This window comes from Caretta caretta, chromosome 14 (genome assembly GCF_965140235.1).
Source record: "Caretta caretta isolate rCarCar2 chromosome 14, rCarCar1.hap1, whole genome shotgun sequence".
NCBI lineage: Eukaryota > Metazoa > Chordata > Testudines > Cheloniidae > Caretta > Caretta caretta.
This window is the reverse complement of record NC_134219.1, coordinates 3,158,795-3,182,182: the sequence shown is the minus strand read 5'-3', so window position 1 is coordinate 3,182,182 and position 23,388 is coordinate 3,158,795. Positions and strand designations below refer to the sequence as shown.

Here is a 23,388-nt window from a genome sequence, read left to right as displayed (position 1 = left end):
CAGCCGTGCGCTGCGCCCCCCCGCCCCCGGCCGACGTGCTGAGCAAGCCCCGGCATGCCGGAAGCCAGCTGGCACCAGTTCAAACTAGCAGCCGGGCTCGGTGCCAGGGCATCCTGCCAATACCACCTTGCTCCTCGCTCCTTAACTCTGCATCTCCCTCACTTCCCGGCGCTGACCCAGCTCACTGGACAGGGATCAGGTGGGGACACTGCAGACTCAGCACCAAACCCAGGCCGGGGGGAAGGGCAGCAACGGGCTGCGGGTTGGGAGTGAGAGGCACCGTCAGCGCTGGGGTGGGGCAACGCTGAGATAGCAGGGGGCTGCGGGCCAGGATTGAGAGGCACCAGCAGAGTTTAGAGGGCAGGGCTGGGATAGCAGGGGGCTGCGGGTCGGGAGTTGGGGGCACCAGCAGAGCTGGCGGGGCATGGGGAGGGGCTGGAGAATGGAGCCAGCCGTCCAGTGGGGTACCAGTAGTTCTCCTTTGGGGGAGCGGGTAGCAGGCTGGGGTTAGGGAGTGAGCCAGGATCGGACGTACAGTCAGTTCCGTGAATTCTGGGGGTTTGCCCAGCCCAGAGTGGGCACTGGGGGTGCTGCTCCCCACCAGTGAGTGAACCAGTTCCCTGGGGCCAGTGTGGGGGGCAGGCAGGCTGCATCTCCCCAGCACAACCCCCATGATGCAGAGCAGCGTGGCTGGGGGGCTGAGCCAGGAGCCCCCTTCCCCCCCCCAGTCTGCGGCAGCAGGATCCCCCTCCCCCCGGCCGTTAGTGGCACAGGAAGCCGGGGTGTCGCCGGTTTAACCACAGAGGCTCTGTGCTGATGAGCAGGCGGTGGGGGGCAGGGACAGGCGCCAGCCCCCGAGTGGGCGATAGCACCCCAGCCCAGCTCCGGGAGCCTGGGATAGTGACTCCGGCTGGGCTGGGTGTGGGGTGAAAGGCCGTGGTCACCCCTGCATCCCGGGCTGCTTCTGGAAAGGGGGAGGGGCCCTTCACTCCTCCGCCTACCCAAGGCTCCTCTCCCTTCCCCTGGAGCCCCTGCTGCTTATCGCGGAGATCGGGCCCCGTGGGCAGCCAGTGCGGCAGGCACCTGCAGCTCAGGGCCTGGTGTCGGTTATGCCGGCTGCTCCCTGCGCTGTTTCCTGGCACCTGCCCCGCTCCGCACAGCCTGCTACAGACCCACCCCCACGTTGGCCAGCGACCCAGTGAGCTGCTGGCCAAGGGGCCGGTTTGCCCAGGCCCAGCTCACACTGCAGCGCGGCCTCCATGCTGGACTCCTGTCTGGGAAGCGACAGGCTACGTGCACTGCACTGACAGGGACGGCCCCCGGGGTGCTGCCAGGAGGGTGCCTGGCACAGCGAGCTGGCAAAGCAGATTCCACATCCCAATGGTCACAAGTGGCATGAGTCAGACTGGCCTCAGCCCAGTCCCTGTTTGTGCACATCACACAAGCCATGGTGGGAGCTGGCAGTGTCAGGCACTGTCTGGGGCAGGGGAAGCTGGGGAAGGCGCGCAAGGCGTGGCATGGCACAGCTGTACTGGGCTCCCCTGCCCACCCCCCCTCAGTTCTCTCTAACACTTTTCAGTCCTGAGCAGTCAGGTCCCTGAGCATCATGCCCCTCCAAGCCCCGTCACGCCAAGCCCCCAGCCAGAGACACACAGGCCCCAGGAGGGCGAGAGGGCTGCAGAGAGCCCCGCCCTCCCACACACACACCTCATCGCCTCTCTAAACACTCGATTTGCAGGAACCGTCGCGTTACAGTGCAGTCAGGTGCCAGTAGCACAGAGCCCACCGCTCACTCACGCTGCCAACTGCAATGACCTCTCTGCATGCCAACCGTGCGGAGAGCCAGCGTCTCCAAAGCTTTAACCCCTTCGGTGCCACCCTGCCCCGCCTGACGTGCTCATCCCCTGGGATGGTAACCAGAGATGGGGTTACCAAAAGCACCCGGCTGGGGCCAGTAAAGTCACCCTCGCCCTTCTCCTAAGGCACAGCTAACCCAACCGAGGGGCAGGGCCACACAGCCAGCCGGGCAGAAAGACATACCTGGCACATCTGGGGACACATGACCCTGGGGGCAGCCGGCACATCTGGGGACGCGGAGCCATGTGGGTGGCTGGCACTTTTGGGGATGCACAGCCGGGGGGGCCACCAGGACACAGATTTATAGATTCCAAGGCCAGACGGGACCGTTGCAATCACCTCGTCTGACTTCCTGGATAACGCAGGCCAGACTCAGAGACCTGCCCCACAACAATCCCTAGGGCAGAGCTTTTAGCAAACATCCAGCCTTCATTGCAAAATTGCCCGTGATGGTGAATCTACCAGGCCCCCTTGGGGAAATTACTCCAGTAGTTAGTTATTCTCATCATTAAAAATGTCTGCCTTATTCCCAGGCTGACTGTGTCTAGCTTCAGCGTCCAGCCACTGGATGGGGTGAGACCTTCCTCTGCTAGACTGAAGAGCCAATTATCAAAGTTCCCAAGGTCGGTACTTCCAGACTGGGATTCAGTCCCCGCTGGACATCCCATTGTTAAGTTAAATAGACTGATCTCCTTGGGTCTGTCACGACAAGGCAGCTTTTCTAACCCTTTGATCATTCTCGTGGCTCTTCTCTGACCCGTCTCCGATTTATCCACATCCCTCCTGAATTGTGGCACCAGAACTGGACACAGGATCCCAGCAGCGGTCAGACCAGGACCCGGAACAGCAGTGACATAACCTCTCTGCTCCTCCTCCAGATTCCCGTTGTGCATCCCACGATCCCATCGGTGCTTTTGGCCAGTGTTGCACCGGGAGCTCACGTTCAGCTGAATTCCACCTCCCCACCCCACCCAAATCTTCTACAGAGTTGCTGCTCCCCAGGTCAGAGCCCCCCAGCCTGGTAGCATGGCCAGCGTTCTGTTCCCAGATGTGTAGTTACATGTAGCTGTATTAAAATACCCACTGTTTGCTTGCGTCCAGGTTACCAGGTGATGCTGATCGCTCTGTACCAGTGACCTGGCCTCTGCATTATTTCCCACTTCCCCATGTTTCTGTCATCGGTAAATTCATCAGGGATGATTTTATGTTTTCTTCCAGGTCATTGATAAAGATGTTAACTAATGCAGAGCCAAGAACTGATCCCTGCGGGACCCACTGTAACACACCCGCTCAATGGTGATTCCCCACTTGCAGGTACATTTTGAGATCTACCAGTTAGCCAGTTTTTAGTCCATTTCATGTGTGCCAGGTATATCTCATTATCTCAATATCTCATTCTAGTGTTTTAATCAAAATGTTGTGTGGTACCAAGTCAAAGGTCTTAGAGACGTCTGAGTGTGTACATGTGGGCATGGGCAGCAGGATGCGCCTGACACATCTGGGGACACATGGCCCTGGGCAGCAGGATGCGCCTGACACATCTGGGGACACGTGGCCCTGGGCAGCAGGACGCACCTGGCACATCTGGGGACACGTGGGCCCTGGGCAGCAGGACGCACCCGGCACATCTGGCACACGTGGCCCGAGGGCGGGCAGGCACCTCGCTGCCATTGGTTCACTGGCCAAATCCCTGTGGTATGCCAGGAGGAGCAATGAGTCGAGGCTGGATGGCGGCTGCTGCTCCCTATGTCCCCACTGTCTCCCGTGCCCTGCTCCCTCCCCAGTTCACCCGTGGCGCTCTGGGCCGCCGAGCCCTTACCTTCGTGGGAGTGTGAGAACCAGATCTGGGAGGTGCCAGAGTGTGGGCCCCGGTAGGCCGGCTCCGAGGGGGACGAGGCGGGGCCCGTGGGATGCGTGGGGGCGGCCGAGCCCAGGCTGCTGGTGAGGAAGCTGCCCATGAAGGACGAGGCGGGCGTGTTCCCCATCAATCCACTCCCTGCTGTAAACACAACAAAGGACCATCAGCTCCGCCGGGGCCAGGGTCTTCTGCGTGGGCACCCACACAGCAGCACCCGGGCACCCACGTGCTCTGACCCGTTCACGCTCCCCCAGAACATCAGTGCCCACGTGCCCGGGCATGCACACACCCACTCACACCCACGTCTGTTGGGAGGTTCACCCTCGGCTCCATGAAGTCCCTGAGGGCCACCCCCACCAAGGAGGCCATGTGGAGCCGCAGGGCCATCGGGGAAACGCAAGGAAATCTGCCCCTTCCGATTTGCACTCTGAGCCCGGGGCGAGGGCTCATCTCTCACGCGGAGGCGTTTGGATGTGTGCACCAGCTGGCAGAGGCGTGCAGGGCGCATGAGCGTTTCCACGTACATGTCTGCGGGCACTTGTGGGGCTGCATTCACCTGCCTGTTCTGGCATGTGCACATGGCTAGGGCTGTCCATCTCGGTGGTTCTAAGGAGCCGACAGTGCCTCTCTGTGTGCCCGCCCATGGCAGTGGGCACCCCGCTGCTCATGCTGATCGGGGGGGAGCAGGCAGCTCCGTCTCCCCTCAGCAGGACCACGGAGCTGTTGGGCAGGGAGCCCCTGCTGGTCTCCACCCGTCTCCCCCAGGCAACCCCAACGGGACTCCCTCCACGGTGCCCCGCCCAGCCCAGCTCCCCTCCCCCAGCCCAGGAGCCACACACGCGTGTCGTCACGGAGGCCGGCAGGGCTGTCCAGGGAGCGATGCGCCCTTCACTCAGTACAACCCCCCCACCTCGCTCCCCAGGCAGCTGCCAAAGGGTGTGGGGGCCCAGCCGCCTGGCCACGCACAGGGAACGTCCCTGAGGCTCCCAGCTCCGGGCCCTGCTCACGCTGCCACGGGCTCCGAAGGGCAGGTGCCACTGGGGCAGCAGGACAGCTCGGCACCCCCCTTCATGCCTGCGCATGTCGGGCAACAGGTGCTGCAGTCAGTGGCCTCGAGGAGCAGCCCAGCGCCGAAGGTGGAGAGGCTGCGTAGGCGGGCGTCAGCCGGGGCGCGAGCGTGCGTGGGCCGTGGGGCAGCCTGTGTGCACAGGAGTGCAGCCCCACCCAGGCCCTCCTGCGTCCGGCTCTGGATTAGGAGCTGGCAGCACCCCAGGGCAGAGCAGGTGTCCAGCCCCACCGGCCCCCAGCCTGTGAGACACCAGGTATGGTTGGGGTGGGGCAGGGAGCAGGCTCAGCGCCCCTCCAAGCCCTGCCACACCCACCCAACAGCAGGCAGTTGTCTTCTGTACCACACACAGCCCCCACACCTCAGGGCCTGGCCGGGGGCTGGCAGCCCCAACCCCCCAGCAGGGACAACACACCCCATGCCAGGTGCTCACCCGGACCAGCAACAGGGGCAGGGGGCTAGGTCCAACACTCCCCAGCCTGCAGGCCCCCGGATGGGCGGGAGAGCAGCGGTGCTGGGGAGCGGCTGGGGCTGGGGAGGTGCGGGCTGGAGGAGGAGGCGAGCGTGGAAGACCGGCCTGTGAGATCATGTTGGAAACATCGCAGCCGGTAACCAAGGGCCGGGCAGGCTGGCCCCGGTCCTCTCCCCGCCCCAGCACATGTGTTTGCAGCCGGGGGTGCGGCTGAGGAGCGGGTCATTCCCTGATGGGAAGCCCGGCGGGGCCTGGCCAGACGCCCACACGGGGAGGAAGTGAGCTCTGCTCTCTAAGCCAGCCCACGCTCCGGAGCTAATCCCCAGGATGCCTCGGGGATGAGTGTCGGGATGTGGTTACGCTCGCCCCAGCCTTCCCGCTCGCAGAGCCAGGGGCTGGGGCTGGGCACCGCAGAGCAGGCGGGGCGAGGCCGCGCCCAGCAGCTGTGCTGGGGGCGGGCGCCCGGGCCACTGCTCAGTGTGCGTCTCCGGGGCAGCCGAGCAGCCAGCGGGGCCGGGATGCCAGGGCCCAGCTCCAAGGAGGAGAAGGATTTTCCAGGCTGCGGCTCTGAGAACAGGGAGCCTGGGTCCTCCCACAGGCAGCGATGGGGGATTCCCAGAGGAGCAGGGGGGCCTGGGAACAAGTGGAGGCCAGACCCCAAGCGAAGGAGCTGGGAGCCCAGGACCCCAGAGCCTGCACTGGCAACCATGGGGCAGGTGATGGCCTCAAGGCAGGACTCACGCCCCCACCTGCTCCCCAGAGCAGCATTTAGCCCCCACAGGCAATGGGGGGCTCGACCCGCTTTGCCAAGGAGCGCCCACCCACAGCTGCAATGAGGCAGGGATGGAATGGCAAAGACAGGCTCCCCTGCGCCTACAGCCAGCCCAGCTCTGTCCCAGCCCCCAGGGCGGGGGCCAAACCTGCCGCGAACCCTGGAAGCCACCCCCCAGCCTGGCAGGGGCCATATATGTGGGCGCAGAAGGGGCTGGCGCTGCCGAGTCCTCGGCACTCACCAGCCCCAGCGACCTCACCAGGCAGCTGCCCCCTATGGCTCAACAGCACGGCCGCTCCCAGCTCAGCCCTCTGTCCCCAGCTGGCAGGGCCCGGCTCAGCTCCCAGTTCTCCAGCCCCCCCAGCCCACGGTGCCAGCTTGGAGCATTTGGGCACCCCCTCAGGATTTCCCCCCTCCCGGGAATCTCCCTCCTCCCCTGCCCCCCACATCCAGGCCCCCCCAGCTAGGCCTATAGCCCTCAGACCCGACCTGCATCTCCCAGTGCTGGGCCTGCTCACTTCTCTGTTAGCCAGGGCTCCGGCCCGTAGGCCATGGCTTCACACAGGGGTTGGCTGGGCCGGGGAAGCAGCCAGCAGGGGTGGGGTGTTTCCAGACTCCCAGCCTTTTACAATTAAATGTCATTGGCTCCTGATTTTCACCCGAACCGTCCCGGAGTGGCTGGCGGCCCCCTGGCTCTGGCTGGGACCCCGCCACACCCGCCAAACCATTTCCTAGTCTCCTGCCATCACAGAGCCAGACAATGACTTTCCCTGCTCCATTTGGGGTCGGAGATTCTGGCGTTCGCTCCCCCTTCCCAGCCCCACGCTCTGTGCCAGCAAAGGAAGAGAAGCGTTGCGGGCCAAGAGCACCCCATGCCAGCTCACCGTGGGAGGGGGAGGCCAAGGAGCTAGGATGGGTGGGCTGGAAGCCAAGAAGTGGAAGTGGAGGAGACAGACCATGGGAGAGGAGATCTCAGCTAATGAAAAGATGGAGCTCGGCTGATGCTCCCAGCCCTGGGTCTCTGCCTCACCCTCCGTTTCACTCCCCACCCCTTCCCAGCTCCAACATGCTCTTGTTCCGCAAACATCTTCCCATGTCACCCCATCTGCCCCTCGGCCTATCTCCAGCAAAGCCCCACCACGGCTCTTCATGGCTCAAGACAGAGGACAGTTCTAATGGCCACACTGGCAGAACATGGGGTCAATCTCTCCCATCCTCGGCCCCCCAGCTCTCCCCGCAAACAGCTGCACCCCCAGCACTCATTGAGCCCTGGCAAACCACCCCCGAACACACGCTGCCCGCAGGCGCTCCCCGCCCTCCCCCCCCCCGAGTGCTAGGCAAGCCCCCATGAGCCCACCATACCCTGGCAAGCCCAGCCTGGTTAGAAGCACTCTGAACTTGATTTAAATCAGATGCGATGAGGCAAAGTGTTTCCATGCATCCGTGGCTCCAGCCAGGAGCCAGGCCGCATTATAGGGCCCGGGCAAGCAGACAGCTCAGGAGAAGCAGCAAGGGGCTGGATTCCAAACCCAGGAATCACTGAGTCACCGAGAGGGGAGGGGGAGTGCTCTGCGCTCGGGGTAGAGGTGCCAGCCTGGCCCCCCAGAACCGGATGTGCCCCCTCTCTAGAGCAGGTGCCAGGCAGGCAGGGCCACCCCCACCCTGTCGTGTACCACTTCAGCCTGGGGTGCCCTGCCCCATGGAGCTCACACTGGAGGGGGGAGGGGCACCATGACCTGGGGTGATAGGAGAGGGGGGTGCAGCATCCCAGGGTGGGAGCAGAGGGGGGAGCAGGGTCCTGGGGGGGGGATGAGAGAGGGGTGCAGCATCCTGGGGTGGGTGGAGTGGGGGTGCAGTGTCCTAGATTGGGGAATGAAGGGGGGCATGATATCCCAGGCAGGAGGAGAGGAGGGGCATGGTGTCCTGGGGTGGGAGCAGAGGGGGGTGAGAGGAGAGAGGGTCATGACATCCTGGGAGGGATGAGAGAAGGGCACAGCATCCTGGGGGGCAGGGTGAGAGGGGGGCGCGGCATCCCGTGGTGGGGATGAGAGGGGTGTGTGGCATCCTGGGGGTGTGAGGGGGGGCACGGCATCCCGGGGTGGAGTGAGGGGAAGTGGCATCCCGGGGTGGAGTGAGGGGAAGTGGCATCCCGGGGTGGGGGAGAGGGGGCTGTGGCGTCCCAGGGCAGGAGCAGAGAGGGGCCGACGCATCAAGCTGATGCCCTGAGCCGCGGCCCGGGGCGAACAAGGGTTCTCTAACGGAGTAATCTGATCGGCTGAGCCAGGTTCAGAGTCTAACTTTCCCCCCAGTCTAGCTCCTCAGTGTGTGGGTGGGGGGGGGATTTACCCCGGCTCCCCCCAGGGAGCATCGGGGCCGGGCAGCGGGAGGAGCCGGGCAGGGGGCCAGAGCTGCCATGTGCTGGGCAGGGCCGGCCGAGGTTCCAGGCCCAGCTTGCTCTGGAAGCTGGGAAGCAGGCGGCAAAGCGACCCAGGCTCTGCGCTGGCTGGCTCGGGGCTCCCTGAGAACAGGGCCCCCCCGGCCGCTCTCACACTCCCCCCCACGTTTCCGACCAGCTGACTCACAGGCCGCTGGCACCAGCTCTGCTCCCCAGGCTCCGGGTCTGGCTGCCGAGCCGCGCGGCCAGGCCTGCGCCAGGTTCCCACCCCCCTCCTTTCACACACTCCCGAGCAACCCCCCGCTCCCGCCCGCCCCGCCAGAGCTCTGCTCCCACAGCCCTGCCAAGGGCTGAGGAGACGCACCCACCTTTCCCTCATTCCCAGCCCCGGGCCCCGCTCTGCAGAGCAACACTATCAACCCATCAAAGAAACCAGAACCGTCAGAGAGAGCCCCCGGGCGGGGAGAGGGAGCCCCAGGCCGGAGAGAGCCCCGGGCGAGGAGAGGGAGCCCCGGGCGGGGAGAGGGAGCCCCAGGCGAGGAGAGGGAGGCCCAGGCGAGGAGAGGGAGCCCCCGGTGCAGCCCCGGGCAAGGAGAGGGAGCCCTGGGCGGGGAGAGGGAGCCCCAGGCCGGAGAGAGCCCCAGGCACAGCCTCGGGCGAGGAGAGGGAGCCCCGGGCGGGGAGAGGGAGCCCCAGGCGTGGCCCCGGGCGAGGAGAGGGAGCCCCAGGCGGGGAGAGGGAGCCCCAGGCGTGGCCCCGGGCGAGGAGAGGGAGCCCCAGGCGAGGAGAGGGAGCCCCAGGCGGGAGAGGGAGCCCCGGGCGAGGAGAGGGAGCTCCCGGTGCAGCCCCGGGCAAGGAGAGGGAGCCCTGGGCGGGGAGAGGGAGCCCCAGGCCGGAGAGAGCCCCAGGCACGGCCCCGGGAGGGGAGAGGGAGCTCCAGGCACGGCCCCAGGCGGGAGAGGGAGCCCCGGGCGGGGAGAGGGAGCCCCCGGCGCGGCCCTGGGCCAGGAGAGGGAGCCCCGGGCGGGGAGAGGGAGCCCCAGGCGTGGCCCCGGGCGAGGAGAGGGAGCCCCAGGCGAGGAGAGGGAGCCCCCGGTGCAGCCCCGGGCAAGGAGAGGGAGCCCCGGGCGGGGAGAGGGAGCCCCAGGCCGGAGAGAGCCCCAGGCACGGCCCCGGGCTAGGAGAGGGAGCCCCTGGCACGGCCCCGGGCCAGGAGAGGGAGCCCCAGGCGCTGCCCCGGGCCAGGAGAGGGAGCCCCCGGCGCGGCCCCGGGCCAGGAGAGGGAGCCCCTGGCGGGGAGAGGGAGCCCCGGTTGCGGAGAGGGAGCTCCTGGCAGGGAGAGAGCCCCAGGTGAGAGGGAGCCCCGGCGCGGCCCCGGGCGGGAAGAGGGAGCCCCCGGCGCGGTCCAGAGAGACGAGTTCTGCTGAGCTGCCAAAGCGGCACTTTCCTGGTGCCTGCTGTATTCGGGGCGTGCTGCGTGCTTACAGATGGGCCAGGCCAGCTGCAGGAGTGGGCAGAGCACAGGACAGACAGACAGAGAGCGTGGGAATGGACGGACCGACCTCAATGTACAACCAAATCCTGGGAAGGTCAAACCCCACAGAGCAGCAGGTAACAAACATTTCTACCTTAAATACTTTCCCCAGCTCAAAGGTGATGGTAAAAAAAAATCCACCTTAAATCTCCTGTCCACACTCAGAGCCCCAGGAGAACCGAGGGGGGGGAGCGGGGGGGCCGTGCTGCTCCCATCTCGCCAGGCCAGCGGGGCACAGGGCAGCAGCCGGGCAGGGGGCGAGGCTGTCACAGCCCCCTACCCCTTCACACTGCTGGCTGATGAGTTCCCATCCCAGCACCGGATTGCAGCTGGCCGGGGTATCCTCTCCAGGACTCCTGGATCCTTAGGGGAAAGCCCCAGAACAGTGGGGAGGATGTGTCCTTCCCACGCCGGGGCCTGGCTCCAGCTCTCCCACCCAGCCTGCAGCCGGTTCTCACTGGCTGCTGGATCCACACCACAGCTACGCTGGCCCTTGGGGGCTTCTGCAGGGCAGAGGCAGGGACAGGCGGGGGCACCTGCAGCCTGGAGCAGGGGGAGGGCCACACCCCCGCATGGCTACTGACTGCACAGGGCTGGCCAGTGAGTCCTCCCACCACCAGCATGTCCGGGGGCCGCTGGGCAAGTACTGGGCCTGCTCCGGGGGGAACGGGGGGCTGACAGGCTGGGGGACCCATGCGCTCATGGAAACAGCACTCACCAGAGCCAAAGCATCTTCCCTGCTACCTCCCCAGCTCTGCCGGTGCCCCTCAATCCCGACCCGCAGCCCCCTGCTAGCCCAGCCCTGGGCTCCCCCCCACTCCAGCTCTGCCGGAGCCCCTCAATCCTGACCCGCAGCCCCCTGCTAGCCCAGCCCTGGGCTCCCCCCCACTCCAGCTCTGCCGGAGCCCCTCAATCCCAACCCACAGCCCCCATTCTCTGTTGCACCAAAGTCACCAGGGATGAGTTGGTTTTTTGATGTGGAGAACGGGGGCTAAAACGAGTCATTTTCCCTTGAGAGAAGAGGCTGGATTTGAATTCAGGGTGGCTGATGGGAGCAGCTCCCAACCCTGCACGCACCGGCTCCCATGAGTTGGCCTTAATCCAGCACAGCTCAAGAGAGGCTTCCCCGTGACGAGATCCCCCAGCTCCCTGCCTGCCCCCAAAGCAGAGATCCAAACCCACTCCCTGCCCCTGGAATGGAGAAGGTCTCCCCCAGGGGCTGGAGGGAGTCCACAAGGCGGGCTGAGCAGCACCCAGTGCCCACATAACAGCCCCTTTTATCCACCCCTGTGACACCAGCAATATGGAGGAGCCTCCCCCCCCCCTCCCCAGCCAGCTGATCGCCAGCCCTCCTGCTCAGTCCGTGTCCCTCTGTTCCAAGCCTGCCTGCTGCAGAGACACATGGACAGAGATGGAGAGCCACAGGGGCGGGGCTGCTCCCCAAGCCCCATTCCCCCACTCCCAGGCTGTTGCTCTCACTGCCAGGCTCCGGGTATCAGCTACTGGGGGGTCCTGGTACCTGCGAGGGGCGCTGAGACCAGCCAGAGCATGGCCCAGAGGACGAGAGAGACTCGAGGGAGGGGCACTCACTCTGCCCAGCTCAGGCCCTTCTCCCTGAGGGAGAAAGCCCAGGGAGCCCAGCAGACCAAAGCCCCTAGCCAGGGCCGGATCACACGAAGTTCGGCCAACAGGCCTCCAGACCCCTGCTGGGGGCCCCATCCGCCCGGCGGCCTCACCCTAGGCAGGGCGGTGACTGAGGAACCTAGTGGTTGGGACTGAGACCCCAGCACAGGCTTGGATGTCTCCCCAGATGGGCCTCAGGCTCCCCCCAGCTCCTCCCCGCCCATCAGGCCCTGATGGCGCCATTCCCACCCCGTCAGGTGCCTGAGCCAGCCAATGTGCCCAGACGAGGGCAAGCCGGGGCAGATCCAGGCCATTCGCAGGTGCGTTATCCAGGAGCCGCTCAGGGCTGGCTGCTCCCAGCGCTGGGCGGGGTGGGGGACCCGCTGCCTGTCTCAGCAGCAACCCACCAGGTCTGTCCTCCCCTTGGAGAGTGCCTGGCACCAGCCTGGCTGCAAGGCAGCACCCCACAGTCTGGGGGCCACTCTATACCCCCCGGGAGCTGCTGCCCGCATGCTCTGACCCTGGGTGAGACCCGCCAGGAGCCCTCTCCTCCCACATCACTGCCATCCCATACGCAGTCACAGCCGGTCCATGGCACCTCCACCATGGCTGGGCCCAGCCCCCGGCAGCGAGGGTGAGTAGCGGGAAGGCTGTGCCCTGCAGACGGGCATGCCCGGGCTGGTGATGGCTGCAGAGGGGCAAGCTGTTCCGTGTCCGCTGCGTGACTATTCCAGCCCGTCTCAGCTGGAAGCAGGGAGCCAGGCAGTGCAGGGCACCCCCCATGGGCACTGACCCTCCCTTCCTGCACACCACCCAGCGAGCCAGGCCCAGGCCGAGCCGACCCCACCCGTAGCTCCTCTCCCTGGCAGGGAAAGTGCTTGGGAATGAGGCAGCTGGCCGAGAGCCCTGGGAGAGCCCTGCAACCCCATGTGCTTCCCATTAGCGTACTATGGGGCCAACTGGGGCGGGGCTCTCTCCTCCTTGGAGCAGGGCTTGCTCTGGTGGGGTCCCAAAGCATCGGGGGAGGGCTAGGCTGCCCCAGCCTCTCGCCTGCCAGTCCCTCCCCAGCTGAGATCCACAAGAAGCACTTGGCCTTGCCCCCAAACTGGCAGGTGCCACCCGCTGAACCGGCCCAGCCCCTCACCCTAGTCACCCACCCCCAAACCCACCATTCCACAGAAGGTGGGTCAGGTGCTCAGAGGGGTGGAGAGCAGGAGGGAACCACCAGCAACCCAGAGGGGTGTCACGGGGTCCCCGGGCGATGCTCTGGAACTGCTCCCCATGAAGCCAGGCAGGACTCTGGGGAAGTCTTCTTTCTGGGAGCAGCCTGTCTGCAGGACACACAGCTCACACGGCTTCCACCTTCCTGGGTCTGACCTCGGAGCATTTAGCATCCTCTGCCCCTCCGTGCGCTTCCCACAGTGAGTCCGCTCAGGCGGGGCTCCTGGGGAAGCCAGAGGGTCCTGTCCCCCAACTCTGCAGTCAGACGTGACTCTCAGCCAGCCACTAAAACAGAGGTTTATTAGACGACAGGAACATGGTCTAAAACAGAGCTTGTAGATGCAGAGAACCGGACCCCTCAGCTGGGTCCATTTAAGGGGGCACTTCACTCCATGTCCAAGCCAGCCCCAAACTGAAACTCCCTCCAGCCCCTCCTCCTCTGGGCTTTGTCCCTTTCCCCGGCCAGGAGGTCACCGGATTTCTTTGTTCTCCAACCCTTTAGCTCTCACCTTGCAGGGGGGAAGGGCCAGGCCATCAGTTGCCAGGAAACAGGGTGTCGGCCATTCTCTGTGTCCAGACCCCTGCACACCCCTGCCCTCCAGGGCTCTGCAATGATCATATACGCTTACCCCACCACCTAGATACTTAAGAACTGCACAGAGGAAACTGAGGCACCCCCACACTATTCAGAGGAAACATTAAGAACAGTCCCACTTCATCACAAGGGGAGACCCAGGAGGGTGGGACCCACCAGGGTTAGGCACCAGGGGCAGGGGTTTGCGCCTTCCAAGGCAGAGAGTTCCTGGCGTGGGCATGGGAGAGAGTGTCCAGAGCTAGGGCTGAGCCTGGTTTCAGGGTAAAGCAGGGTTTGGGGTGGAGGCTGACAGCTCACAACTCCCCACGTAATAACCTCGCAACTCCCAGTTTGAGAACCCCTGGCCTAGAGCATCCTGCAGCACCAGGGACGCTAGCAAACCCTACAAGGTCTTACAAGAGGCTGGGGGCCCCAGTCAGACCCGGGGCACAGGTGCCCACCCCAACCACCCCCTGATGGGCAGTAACCAGCCACCCCTTTGGGTCAGGCTGGGCCCCTTGGTGGACGGGCAAAGCTGGCTCAAGAGAGGACCTCGGTCCATGGCCTGTGCAACACTTGGCCTGTCTGTTCAGACTGCCAGCAGGCCCCAATTCAGGCCCTCTCCTCACACAGGGCTGGGCTGGCCTTGGGGCTGTGCATCCCATCCCCCCATCTCAGTCACAGCCTCCACTCTCTGCATTGTCTGTTGCACCCCTCCATGCACAGGCCCCCCCCCCCCATCGCTCGCCGGGCTTGGGGCTCCTCCCCGACTGGGGCCTGGCCAGGCTGGGCCATGGGACTGGATGCCGAGGTCCCTGGAACAGCTGCTGCTCCCTGACCGGACGTATAAAACAGGACAGCCAGCCCCAAGTGCTCTCCTCCCAGGAGAACCGGGCCCGGGCTTGGGGTCACTGGGTGAGTCACACCAGGGTCCCCAGGCTGCAGCCTAGCTGTGAGCTTCCCTGTGCGGCACTCTGGGCTCCTGTCTGTGCAGGGTTTTCTCTTGATCCCAGCCCAGGCTGCAGCTAATGCCCCCCCCTTCCCACTGCACAGCCCAGTCTCCCCCAGCCCTGCTGGGGTCCTGGCTACGAGGGCCCAATCCCGGGGCAAAAGGGAGACGCAGCAGCAGGCAGAACCTGCTCCCACCCCCAAGCCTGGCCAACCGCTCTGAGCCACTTGGCTTGGGCACTCGCCATGGCAGAGCCACAGCAGAACTGGAGCAGAACCACCTGGAGCCCAAGCCAAGCCAGCATGAGGCAAACCCAAATCCCCTGGGACTGACAGAGCAGCCCACGCACCCTCCCTGTCGCCACACACAGCACAAGCAGAGCAGGCCACAGCCATGCTCCCTGCTCACGGGGCATTCCTGGGGCACGAGGCAGCACGGACGGCCTCCTGTGTCTCCGGAGATTCACGCTCAGGCCTGCAAACCTACCTGAGTCCTCCCCGTGAGACTCCTCCCGGGATGCTGGGGCACTGGGTCATTTACCAAAGGGGCCAGAGGTGGCCGGTGCCGCCCCTTCTGGGCCCAGAACTCTGACTGGGGGCACGCACTAGCCAAGAGCACCCTGCCCAGCCACTTGCACTGTCGCTTGTCCAGGAGCCACAGGCTTCGTTTCCAGGAGACAGATCAGCGGGAGGACGCGTATCTGGGCAAGGGGGCCTGGTGCTGCATGCCACTCTGCAGCCCTGGGGGTAGCTCTGTCATGGGGGGGGACCAAGCTTGGGGGCATTTCTGACTCACATGCCTGGGGGCTCGGATCACCAGCCTAATTTATCCACAAGTCACTGACCAGGGTCACACCCCCTCCCCCTCCAGAACTAGCCCCAGATCCCAGACGCTCACACGCAGAGCTGCATTATAATGATTTATTGCAGTGCCATCTCCAGACCCCCACTGCACCAGGCACTGCAGAAGCAGAGAGCCCCCGGTGAGTTCACCATCAAACCAGGCAGACAAAGGGTGGGAGAGGAAACCAAGGGACTGAGCAGGGGAGTGACTTGTCCATGGTCACCCAGCAGCTCAGTGGCAGGGCTGGGAATGGAACCAGGAGCCGCTCCTCTATGGCGGCCCCCTGCCAGCAGAGAAAACCGCCATGCAGCTGGACTCAGGAGACTGGGCTGCAATGATGGCTTTAGTCTAAGTTTGCACTTGTCCTGGGCTGGCTGTGCACACGTTCTCACAAGCAGATGTGTACACACGCACATACACACACGTTCTCACACGCATGCAAACTGACTTCGGAACTTTTTAGAGGAAACACATGAAACTCTGGGCTAAGGGAAGGGTTAAAACAAAACCTTGGAAAACAAGTTTAGCCTCATTCTCCTCACCTGCAAAGAACGAGGGGGAAGGGCAGGGAGGCTGGGAAGCCCTGGGGGAGGCTTGGGGGCTTTTCACATACCCTTGTGAAGAGCCCGGCGGGTCTCAGCACAGTCCCCTGAGGGGGGGACTGGTGAACCCTAAACACAACTGACCAGTGCAGCTGAGCCTGGCACTGAGAAATGGAACAGCATGAAGGGACACCGGCAGCGCTGGGGCTATGGGTCGGAAGGGAGGGGCACCGGCAGAGCTGGGTGTGTGGGGAGCCCGGGGCTACGGGTCGGGAGTGAGGGGCACCGGCAGAGCTGGGTGTGTGGGGAGCCCGGGGCTACGGGTCCGGAGTGAGGGGCACCGGCAGAGCTGGGTGTGTGGGGAGCCCGGGGCTACGGGTCGGAAGGGAGGGGCACCGGCAGAGCTGGGTGTGTGGGGAGCCCGGGGCTACGGGTCGGGAGTGAAGGGCACCGGCAGAGCTGGGTGTGTGGGGAGCCCGGGGCTACGGGTCGGGAGGGAGGGGCACCGGCAGAGCTGGGTGTGTGGGGAGCCCGGGGCTACGGGTCGGGAGGGAGGGGCACCGGCAGAGCTGGGTGTGTGGGGAGCCCGGGGCTACGGGTCGGGAGGGAGGGGCACCGGCAGAGCTGGGTGTGTGGGGAGCCCGGGGCTACGGGTCCAGAGTGAGGGACACCGGCAGAGCTGGGTGTGTGGGGAGCCCGGGGCTACGGGTCCGGAGTGAGGGGCACAGGCAGGGCTGGGTGTGTGGGGAGCCCGGGGCTACGGGTCGGGAGGGAGGGGCACCGGCAGAGCTGGGTGTGTGGGGAGCCCGGGGCTACGGGTCGGGAGGGAGGGGCACCGGCAGAGCTGGGTGTGTGGGGAGCCCAGGGCTACGGGTCGGGAGGGAGGGGCACCGGCAGAGCTGGGTGTGTGGGGAGCCCGGGGCTACGGGTCCGGAGTGAGGGACACCGGCAGAGCTGGGTGTGTGGGGAGCCCGGGGCTACGGGTCCGGAGTGAGGGACACCGGCAGAGCTGGGTGTGTGGGGAGCCCGGGGCTACGGGTCCGGAGTGAGGGGCACAGGCAGGGCTGGGTGTGTGGGGAGCCCGGTGCTACGGGTCCGGAGTGAGGGACACCGGCAGAGCTGGGTGTGTGGGGAGCCTGGGGCTACGGGTCGGGAGTGAGGGGCACAGGCAAGGCTGTGGCCTGGGGAAGCTTGCACCATGCCTTCCTGCATCGTATCTCCTCCCTTTTGAGAGCACCGAATTCTCACACTCACACCAATGCGCTGGGCGGATGGAAAGTTTCGCTCGTCCATTCAGCTGGGCTGGGGCTGCGGGTCAGGGCTCGGCATCTCCTCAAAACCCCCTCGCTGGGGAGGCCTCGCCCTGGCCGCAGACCCCAGGGGCCACATGGGAAATATGGAGGCAACATCTGTTTTGCGACTAAGCAGGTTTCTGGCCAGTGGCTGAGAGCCGCCAAGTTCCAGCGGAGCAATAGGAGCCAAACCAGCGCTGCCAGGAAAGGGAGGGGACACCTCCGAAATAACCTTCCTCTCCGGGCAGAGCCCGCCCCTGGGCTCGTAAATAACAACACCGGCTCCCCACTTCATCCCACACGACCCGCCTCTCTCCCGTCCCCCCTCCCAGTGCAGGTCAGACAAGGGGCAGCTCCAGCCTCACTGACCCCCCCTCGGCAGCTTTTGCCCCTCCCTCCCTGAGAGCAGCGTCCTGAGTGGACCCAGGGAGCAGACACCGGATGAGGCCAGCAAGCCTGTGGGGAGGCATTCACAGTGCAGAGCGGCCAGGGGAGCAGCCTCCTGCCCCCTTGCTCGGGTGGCTGGTGGGGGAAGAGTCATGGGAGCAGGCCAGCCCCCCAGGCGGGAGACAAGCAGCGCCAGGCTCTCCCCAGTGCCCACCACCCCGGGGGCCCCTCCCAGTTAGGGCCTCCCCAGAAATCTCTGTTGGTGGGAGCCGTGTTTCACTCCCTTCTACAGGCAGGGCAGGCTGGGAGCTGGCTGGGCACCAGGTGCCCAGACCCACAGGCCTCACTAGCCTCCTGGACAGCTGGCAAAGCCCCAGCCCCTCCTCCACGCAGGCTCCTTCGCTGCCCCGGGGTCTCAGCTCGCACCAGGGCAGAGGCTGGTAGCACCAGCTGACTCCCATGAGAAACGCAGGCATTTGGGAGGCCGTGTCCCCCATCCTGCATTGGGGTGGAAGAGTGGATGAGTTTCTTACTGATACAGCTTAGCACAGCCTTTCGCAAACAGCTCATTCACCTGCAGGCTCCTGAGAGGAGCTGCCATCCCTAACTCCCTGCGACAGGAAAGGGAAACTGAGGCAAAGGGTAGGGAAGGGACTTGCCTAAGGAGGCCCCACCACACAGTGGCAGAGCCAGGATTAGGCCTCGGGAATTTCTGGCTCCCAGTCCTGCGTGCGGCCTGCTGGCTGACGCCTCCCTGCCGGGGACTATCTGGCTGGGTCTCTGCCCTAGAGAAATGCCAGACCGTGACTCAAACCCCAGCAGAGAAGCCGGGGGAGCAGCCAGTCTGGGGGTGAGTTACTCATTCGTCTGTTGCAGGTTTAGAACATTCTGAGCAGGGATGGGGTCCCCAGAGCCAACAGGGAGCAACCTGTGTCTCTCCTGCGCTGCCCGCTGGAAGGCTTTGGGTAACGCCAGCCTGTCCGATGCTAGCCAGTGCTCTCAGGCACTGGACAAATCTGCCTCCCCAACGCGCCCCCCCCCAGGAGTCTAATGCCCCAATCCTGCCCTTCAGTGCTGCGTGCACCCGCTTCCCACTGGGATCGCTGTATACTGGGCATACCAACGTGCTTGGGTGGGATACTGACAGGTCTGTGTGCACACACGTAGATACAAACATACTGACATGACACTTACGTGCCCGTGTGCGCACACGCGCGGATACACACAAGACACGATGTGCGTGAGAACATAAGAACATGCACTGCCATAACACCGACGTGTGTGTGAACGCCCATTCACATGAACATGCACTGTCCTGGTGCTAATGTGTGGGAAGATGCACGTGTGAACACATGCTAACGTTAGACCAACAGGCATGTGCATATGAACACATGTTGACACGAGACTGATTATTCCCGCATTCCTTCTCCCCACCAGGCCCTGTCTCCTTGGCTGATGCCTCCAGGCTCTGGATTCCCCTATAGGAGACGTTTCCTCGCTAGCACCCACAGCTGACCCACAACCCCAGCCAGAAGGCAGCGGGAGGGACTTTTTTAAAAAGGAGAGAGCAAGGCGCAAACACAAAAGAAAAGAGCCTTAATCTGGCCTGAATGACAGGTAATTATCTGTAATGGACTAGAAACACTCCTTGGGTCTGTGTACACTGGCCAAATGCCTGCGCTAGATTTCGCCGGGTACATTTCAGAATTCCTCCCAGCCACATCAAGAGCCTTGAAGACAAGGCCCAGCAAGCTGCCCAGCGGGTTCCCCTCCTCCCGCAGCAAATCCCTCCCCGCGGGGAACGCACTCCCGTTCGCCCCCAAAGCCGCTCACCCTGGGGAACTGGGCTGGCCCCTGCCAGCCCCTGTCCTCCTGGAGAGCATCTGCCCACGACCCTTTCGTCCTGCCCCTTCCCCACGGGGACAGGGCGGGACCCAGCTGGAGCCCGGAGGCAGGAGGTAGCTTGGCCATGAGACCATCCCCTCCCCAGCACAGCAGGGGATTCGGAGCCGCGTGCTGCCTGGTACCAGCCATGGCGTAAGCCCTGAGCCTCGACCCTGCTCTCCCCACCCTCCTCCCATCCTGTCCCTCCTTGCCACCCACCCCCTGCCCCAGCAACACCTCCCCCCGTGCCCACAGGCACGATCCCCTGGGGCCCAACGGTCCCCCACTGATTCTAGCGCCCTGTCTGCCCCCAGCCAGAGCAACTGCCCAGCCCCACTGGGCCAAGCAGCCTCCCCCCCCCCGAAGGCTGGGGAGGGAACGTTGCACAACCTCTTCCGCCGGGGCAGGCTGCTGGCCGGGTTCTTCCCAGATTGACTCAGCTCCCTGCTGCGGGAGCAGGGCGGCACCAGCTCTGAGCTGAAGCGTTGGCCAGCTGGAGAAAGGTTCCATAGGCGGAGGGGGCTGACTCCTCTTGGCCGGGCAGGAGGGGGCCGGGCCGGGGCAGGCAGCCCCCAGGAGCTCCCCACAGCCTCGCCATCCTCCTTCAGGCCCCCCCGGAGAACTGCCGTGTGCCATCACACCCACAGACCCCACTGCCACAGGGTGGCTGCTGGCAAGCGAGAGCCACCGCCCGTAACACTGCCAGCTCTCTCCTACTGTCCGCGTGGGCTCCCTCGTCTGGCCCCAGCTTGCCTCCTGTCCTATATGTAGCGCGTCAGCTCGCTGGGGCAGGGACCAACTCTGCTCTGGGTTTGTCCAGCGCCTGGCACAGCGGGGTCCTGCTCTGTGCCTGGGGCTCCTGGCACTACGCGAACACAGATGCTAGCTCTGGGGGGTGAAGAAGGGACCTACAGAACAGGCAGCCCAGCCCGCGTGGGCCCCACTGTCCACTGTGCAGGGGCCCGGCTACGGGGCAAAGATGGAGTCCAGTTGTTCTGCACCCGTCCCCTGCTCTCCAACACACCCCTGGTTTTCATACCCCCCAGCTGGACCAGGCAAAGCGGGACAGCTGGGCAGGCGGGTCAGGAAGCAAGGAAGGAGTTAAATGAGAGACAAGGAATCTCTCTTATTGGCCCAATTTCTGCTGGTGAGAGAGACAAGCTCTCCAAGCCCTGGCAAAGCTGGAAAGCGAGTCTCTCTCTCACCAACAGCAGTGGGTCCAACAAAAGTATGATCTCCCCACACTTTGTCTCTCTCCTACCCTGGGACCAGCCCGCCTGCACCAACGCTGCATACAGCACCAGAGAGTTAAATGCTCACGCTCCGGTTCCAGCCAATCAGTGCCTGGGGCCATTCACACCTCCCCGAGCCCTGGCGTCAGGCTCTCTGCAGACACAGGCAGCCATGTTGCTTGCGTTCACACTTTGTGGCTTTTCAGGGCTCTCTTCGCCCTGGGAAGGCTGCAAATATTTTTTAGACTGAAATTCGGCAGCATCTGGAAGCTCTCAGGGCCCCGGCCCTCCTGGCTCCATGTCGAGAAGCAGTGTGTCAGAGACACCTGGCCTGGGGGGTCCCGGCTTTACACACTTCCTCAGGCTTTTAAAGGGGAAATAACTGACAGACCTGGGCTGGCGTGGCTCTGCACAGGGATGCAGTAGGACCTGCATGGAGGGGGCCCTTTAGAACCAGGTCAAGGCCCTGGAGTGCACCGTCCTGCCCTGCCCAGCCCAGGATGATGGGTGGGACGATCCCCGCTCTCTCCTTGCCCAGGCCCAGAGCTGGGGGACAAGCCGAGGGGCACAGACGTTATTCCTGCAGGAGACTCCAGCTGCAGCGGGGTCCTTCCTCCGGCTGCAGCCCCAGCAGAGCCACTCCACACTGCTCAAACGCAGGATTTCGCACTGATCCGAGCCAGGAGCTGCCCCACATGTAAGAAGCACAGGGAATCTGGAGACAGTGGAGGGAAGAGGGAGGATGAAACAGGACTTTTCCATGTGACTCCAACTATTCTCTTGAAATCTGCCAGTGCGACCCCTCACCTGCCCCTGCAACCTGATATACGTTATTTCTAGGGTGCCAATCACCAGAGTCTTTACAGCGCCACCCTCACACGCATGCTACTGATCGTGACGTCCCAGCGGCAGGAGACAGAGGGAGACTGTGACAGGCTAGCTGCGAGCCAGGAGCACTTGGGGGCCACCTCTCCCCTTGTCAGATACACGTTTATTTCATTCTTTCACTGCAGGATATCCAGGTCACTGAGTTCTAATCTCGGCTCTAACACTCACTCCCTCAGTGGACCTCAGTGAGTCACTTCCCTGCTCCGTGCCTCAGTTTCCCCATCTTTCAGGGATAATACAGCTCATTTCCCACACAAGCAGCTGGCGCACCCAGTGTTACTCTAAAGAGAAGACGTTCTCACAGGCTGCGCAGCGAACAGAACAAATATTTGAGGTTCAGTTTGCTGTTAAAATGCTATAATCTGGAGATATGTTGTCACCAATAAAACACTGGTAGATTACATTGGAAATAGGGAAAAACAAACAAAGAAAATGCAATTAATTCCCCTTCCACTGCAAAAGAAAACCCCTGAGAAAGGCAGAGCTGGGAGAGACGCCTGTCACCAAAGGCACGAGCTGGTGTTCCGAGTCGACAATGTTACATTTTATGGAGACCATTTCTTTGAAGTTTTGGCCCTGAAAACGTGTGAAAATTGCTCCGGCAAACCCAGAAATCTGTCTGTTCATTTGCAAGCCATTTAGCAGGTTCCATAACCAGAACGGAAAGCCGAGGGATGCAAATTAGCACCCAAGTAGCATTGCAACCCCCACCACGGATGTGCAGCCCACCCTCTTCCCCCCCCAGCTGGTCCTCACAAGTATCAGCAACCTGCCCTCTCCAATCTAATCTTTCCCCATCTTCCTCATCAATCAATTTGTCCCATAAAGCTCCCTGACATGCTGAAATATCGGCTAAACATCCACTCCATCCGTTTATGCAAATAGAATAAATCCATCCCGGCTTCTCTAAATATTGATTATGCTTCTTAATTTATCGCAAAATAATAATAATAATAATAAAATGAAAAGTTGGGAGCCGTGCTGGGGAGAGACGGGGGGCAGGGGGAACAGCTTGTGTCTGGAAAATAAATGGCAGCAAACATGGAAAAGGTGGAGCAGGCTGTGTGGCAGGGACGGGGCGAGAGAAACTCCTGGACAAGGCTGTTCATTTCTGTCCCCAGCATGGGGCAGGGGCTCCAGTATTTTCCACTGGGGCAATGATGCGAGGGACGACCGAGGCTTGGCCTAGCTCCGAGCATTCAGTGGGAACTGCCTTCCAGACCCTGGATCTCTCCAAACCCCCAGCCCTTTAGACCATCACAGGCTTGGTGTCAGGACTCGTGGGTTCTACTCCCAGCTCTTGTGTGGCCTCGGGCAGTCACTTCCCCACCCTGTGCCTCAGTTTCCCCACCCAAAGTGGAAGCTCATGGCACCAACTTCCCCCCCCCTTATAAAGTACTTTGAGAGCCACAGCTAAAAGCCCGATAGAAACAAAGCCTTCTGTAAACAACAACAGTGAAAGTTTGTCGGGCCCAAGCACAGACCATTGGGTGCTGATCCTCAGCGCCCCATCCCGACTCAGCACCAGCGCGCGCCCCCAGCCTGACAGCCAGCTGGGGGCTGCGGACGGCCACGGCCACGAGAGCAGGTTCCTCTCAGGTTCTAGGGGCCCAGGAGGGAACAGCTGCCCAGAGGCGCTGGACTGTGCTGGAAGCAGAGGAGCGTCACTACAGCTCGTGAATTGGCGTTGAGGCCAAGTCGTGGGCTCCAGGCGGATGGCGCTGCTCTCCCCACCTTGCCTCCGACAGCCCCGACCCCACCGTGCACCGCAACCCGCTGCAGCCAGAGTGGGCCGGGCACGCCCAGGAGGCAGGGAGGGCAGAACATGCCACCCGTCAGCCACGGCACAGGGCGACGGACCTCGTGGTGCTCTCCAGTGACCCCGTGTAGCTGGGCCAGAGCACGGGGGCTGGTGCCAGAGCGAGCCACCTGCTCAGTTACCACCAGCAGACGGGGGCCGACGCTGCCCACAGAACCCTCTGTGGCTCTGGGAAAGTCA

General features: G+C 63.6%; 1 protein-coding gene and 1 long non-coding RNA gene across 9 annotated transcripts in view; one reads left to right on the top strand and one right to left on the bottom strand.

The window, feature by feature from the left end:
• The window catches only part of BAHCC1 (BAH domain and coiled-coil containing 1), an 89,169-nt gene that overhangs the window by 36,033 nt on the left and 29,748 nt on the right, over positions 1-23,388 (bottom strand). For 6 of the 7 annotated variants that reach the window (XM_075119168.1, XM_048817456.2, XM_075119169.1 and 3 more), the window contains one exon: positions 3,677-3,856. In XM_075119168.1, coding sequence (XP_074975269.1) covers positions 3,677-3,856 — 180 coding nt within the window. The remainder of the gene's footprint in view (positions 1-3,676; positions 3,857-23,388) is intronic. The other variant, XM_048817458.2, reaches the window with a different exon arrangement.
• On the top strand, positions 47-22,255 carry LOC142069012 (uncharacterized). Of its 2 annotated transcripts, XR_012664825.1 has the most exons (5): positions 47-199; positions 2,391-2,480; positions 3,076-3,171; positions 18,823-19,002; positions 21,342-22,255. It is a non-coding gene; the product is annotated as an uncharacterized LOC142069012 (long non-coding RNA). The 2 variants fall into 2 exon arrangements; XR_012664826.1 differs by lacking the exon at positions 2,391-2,480.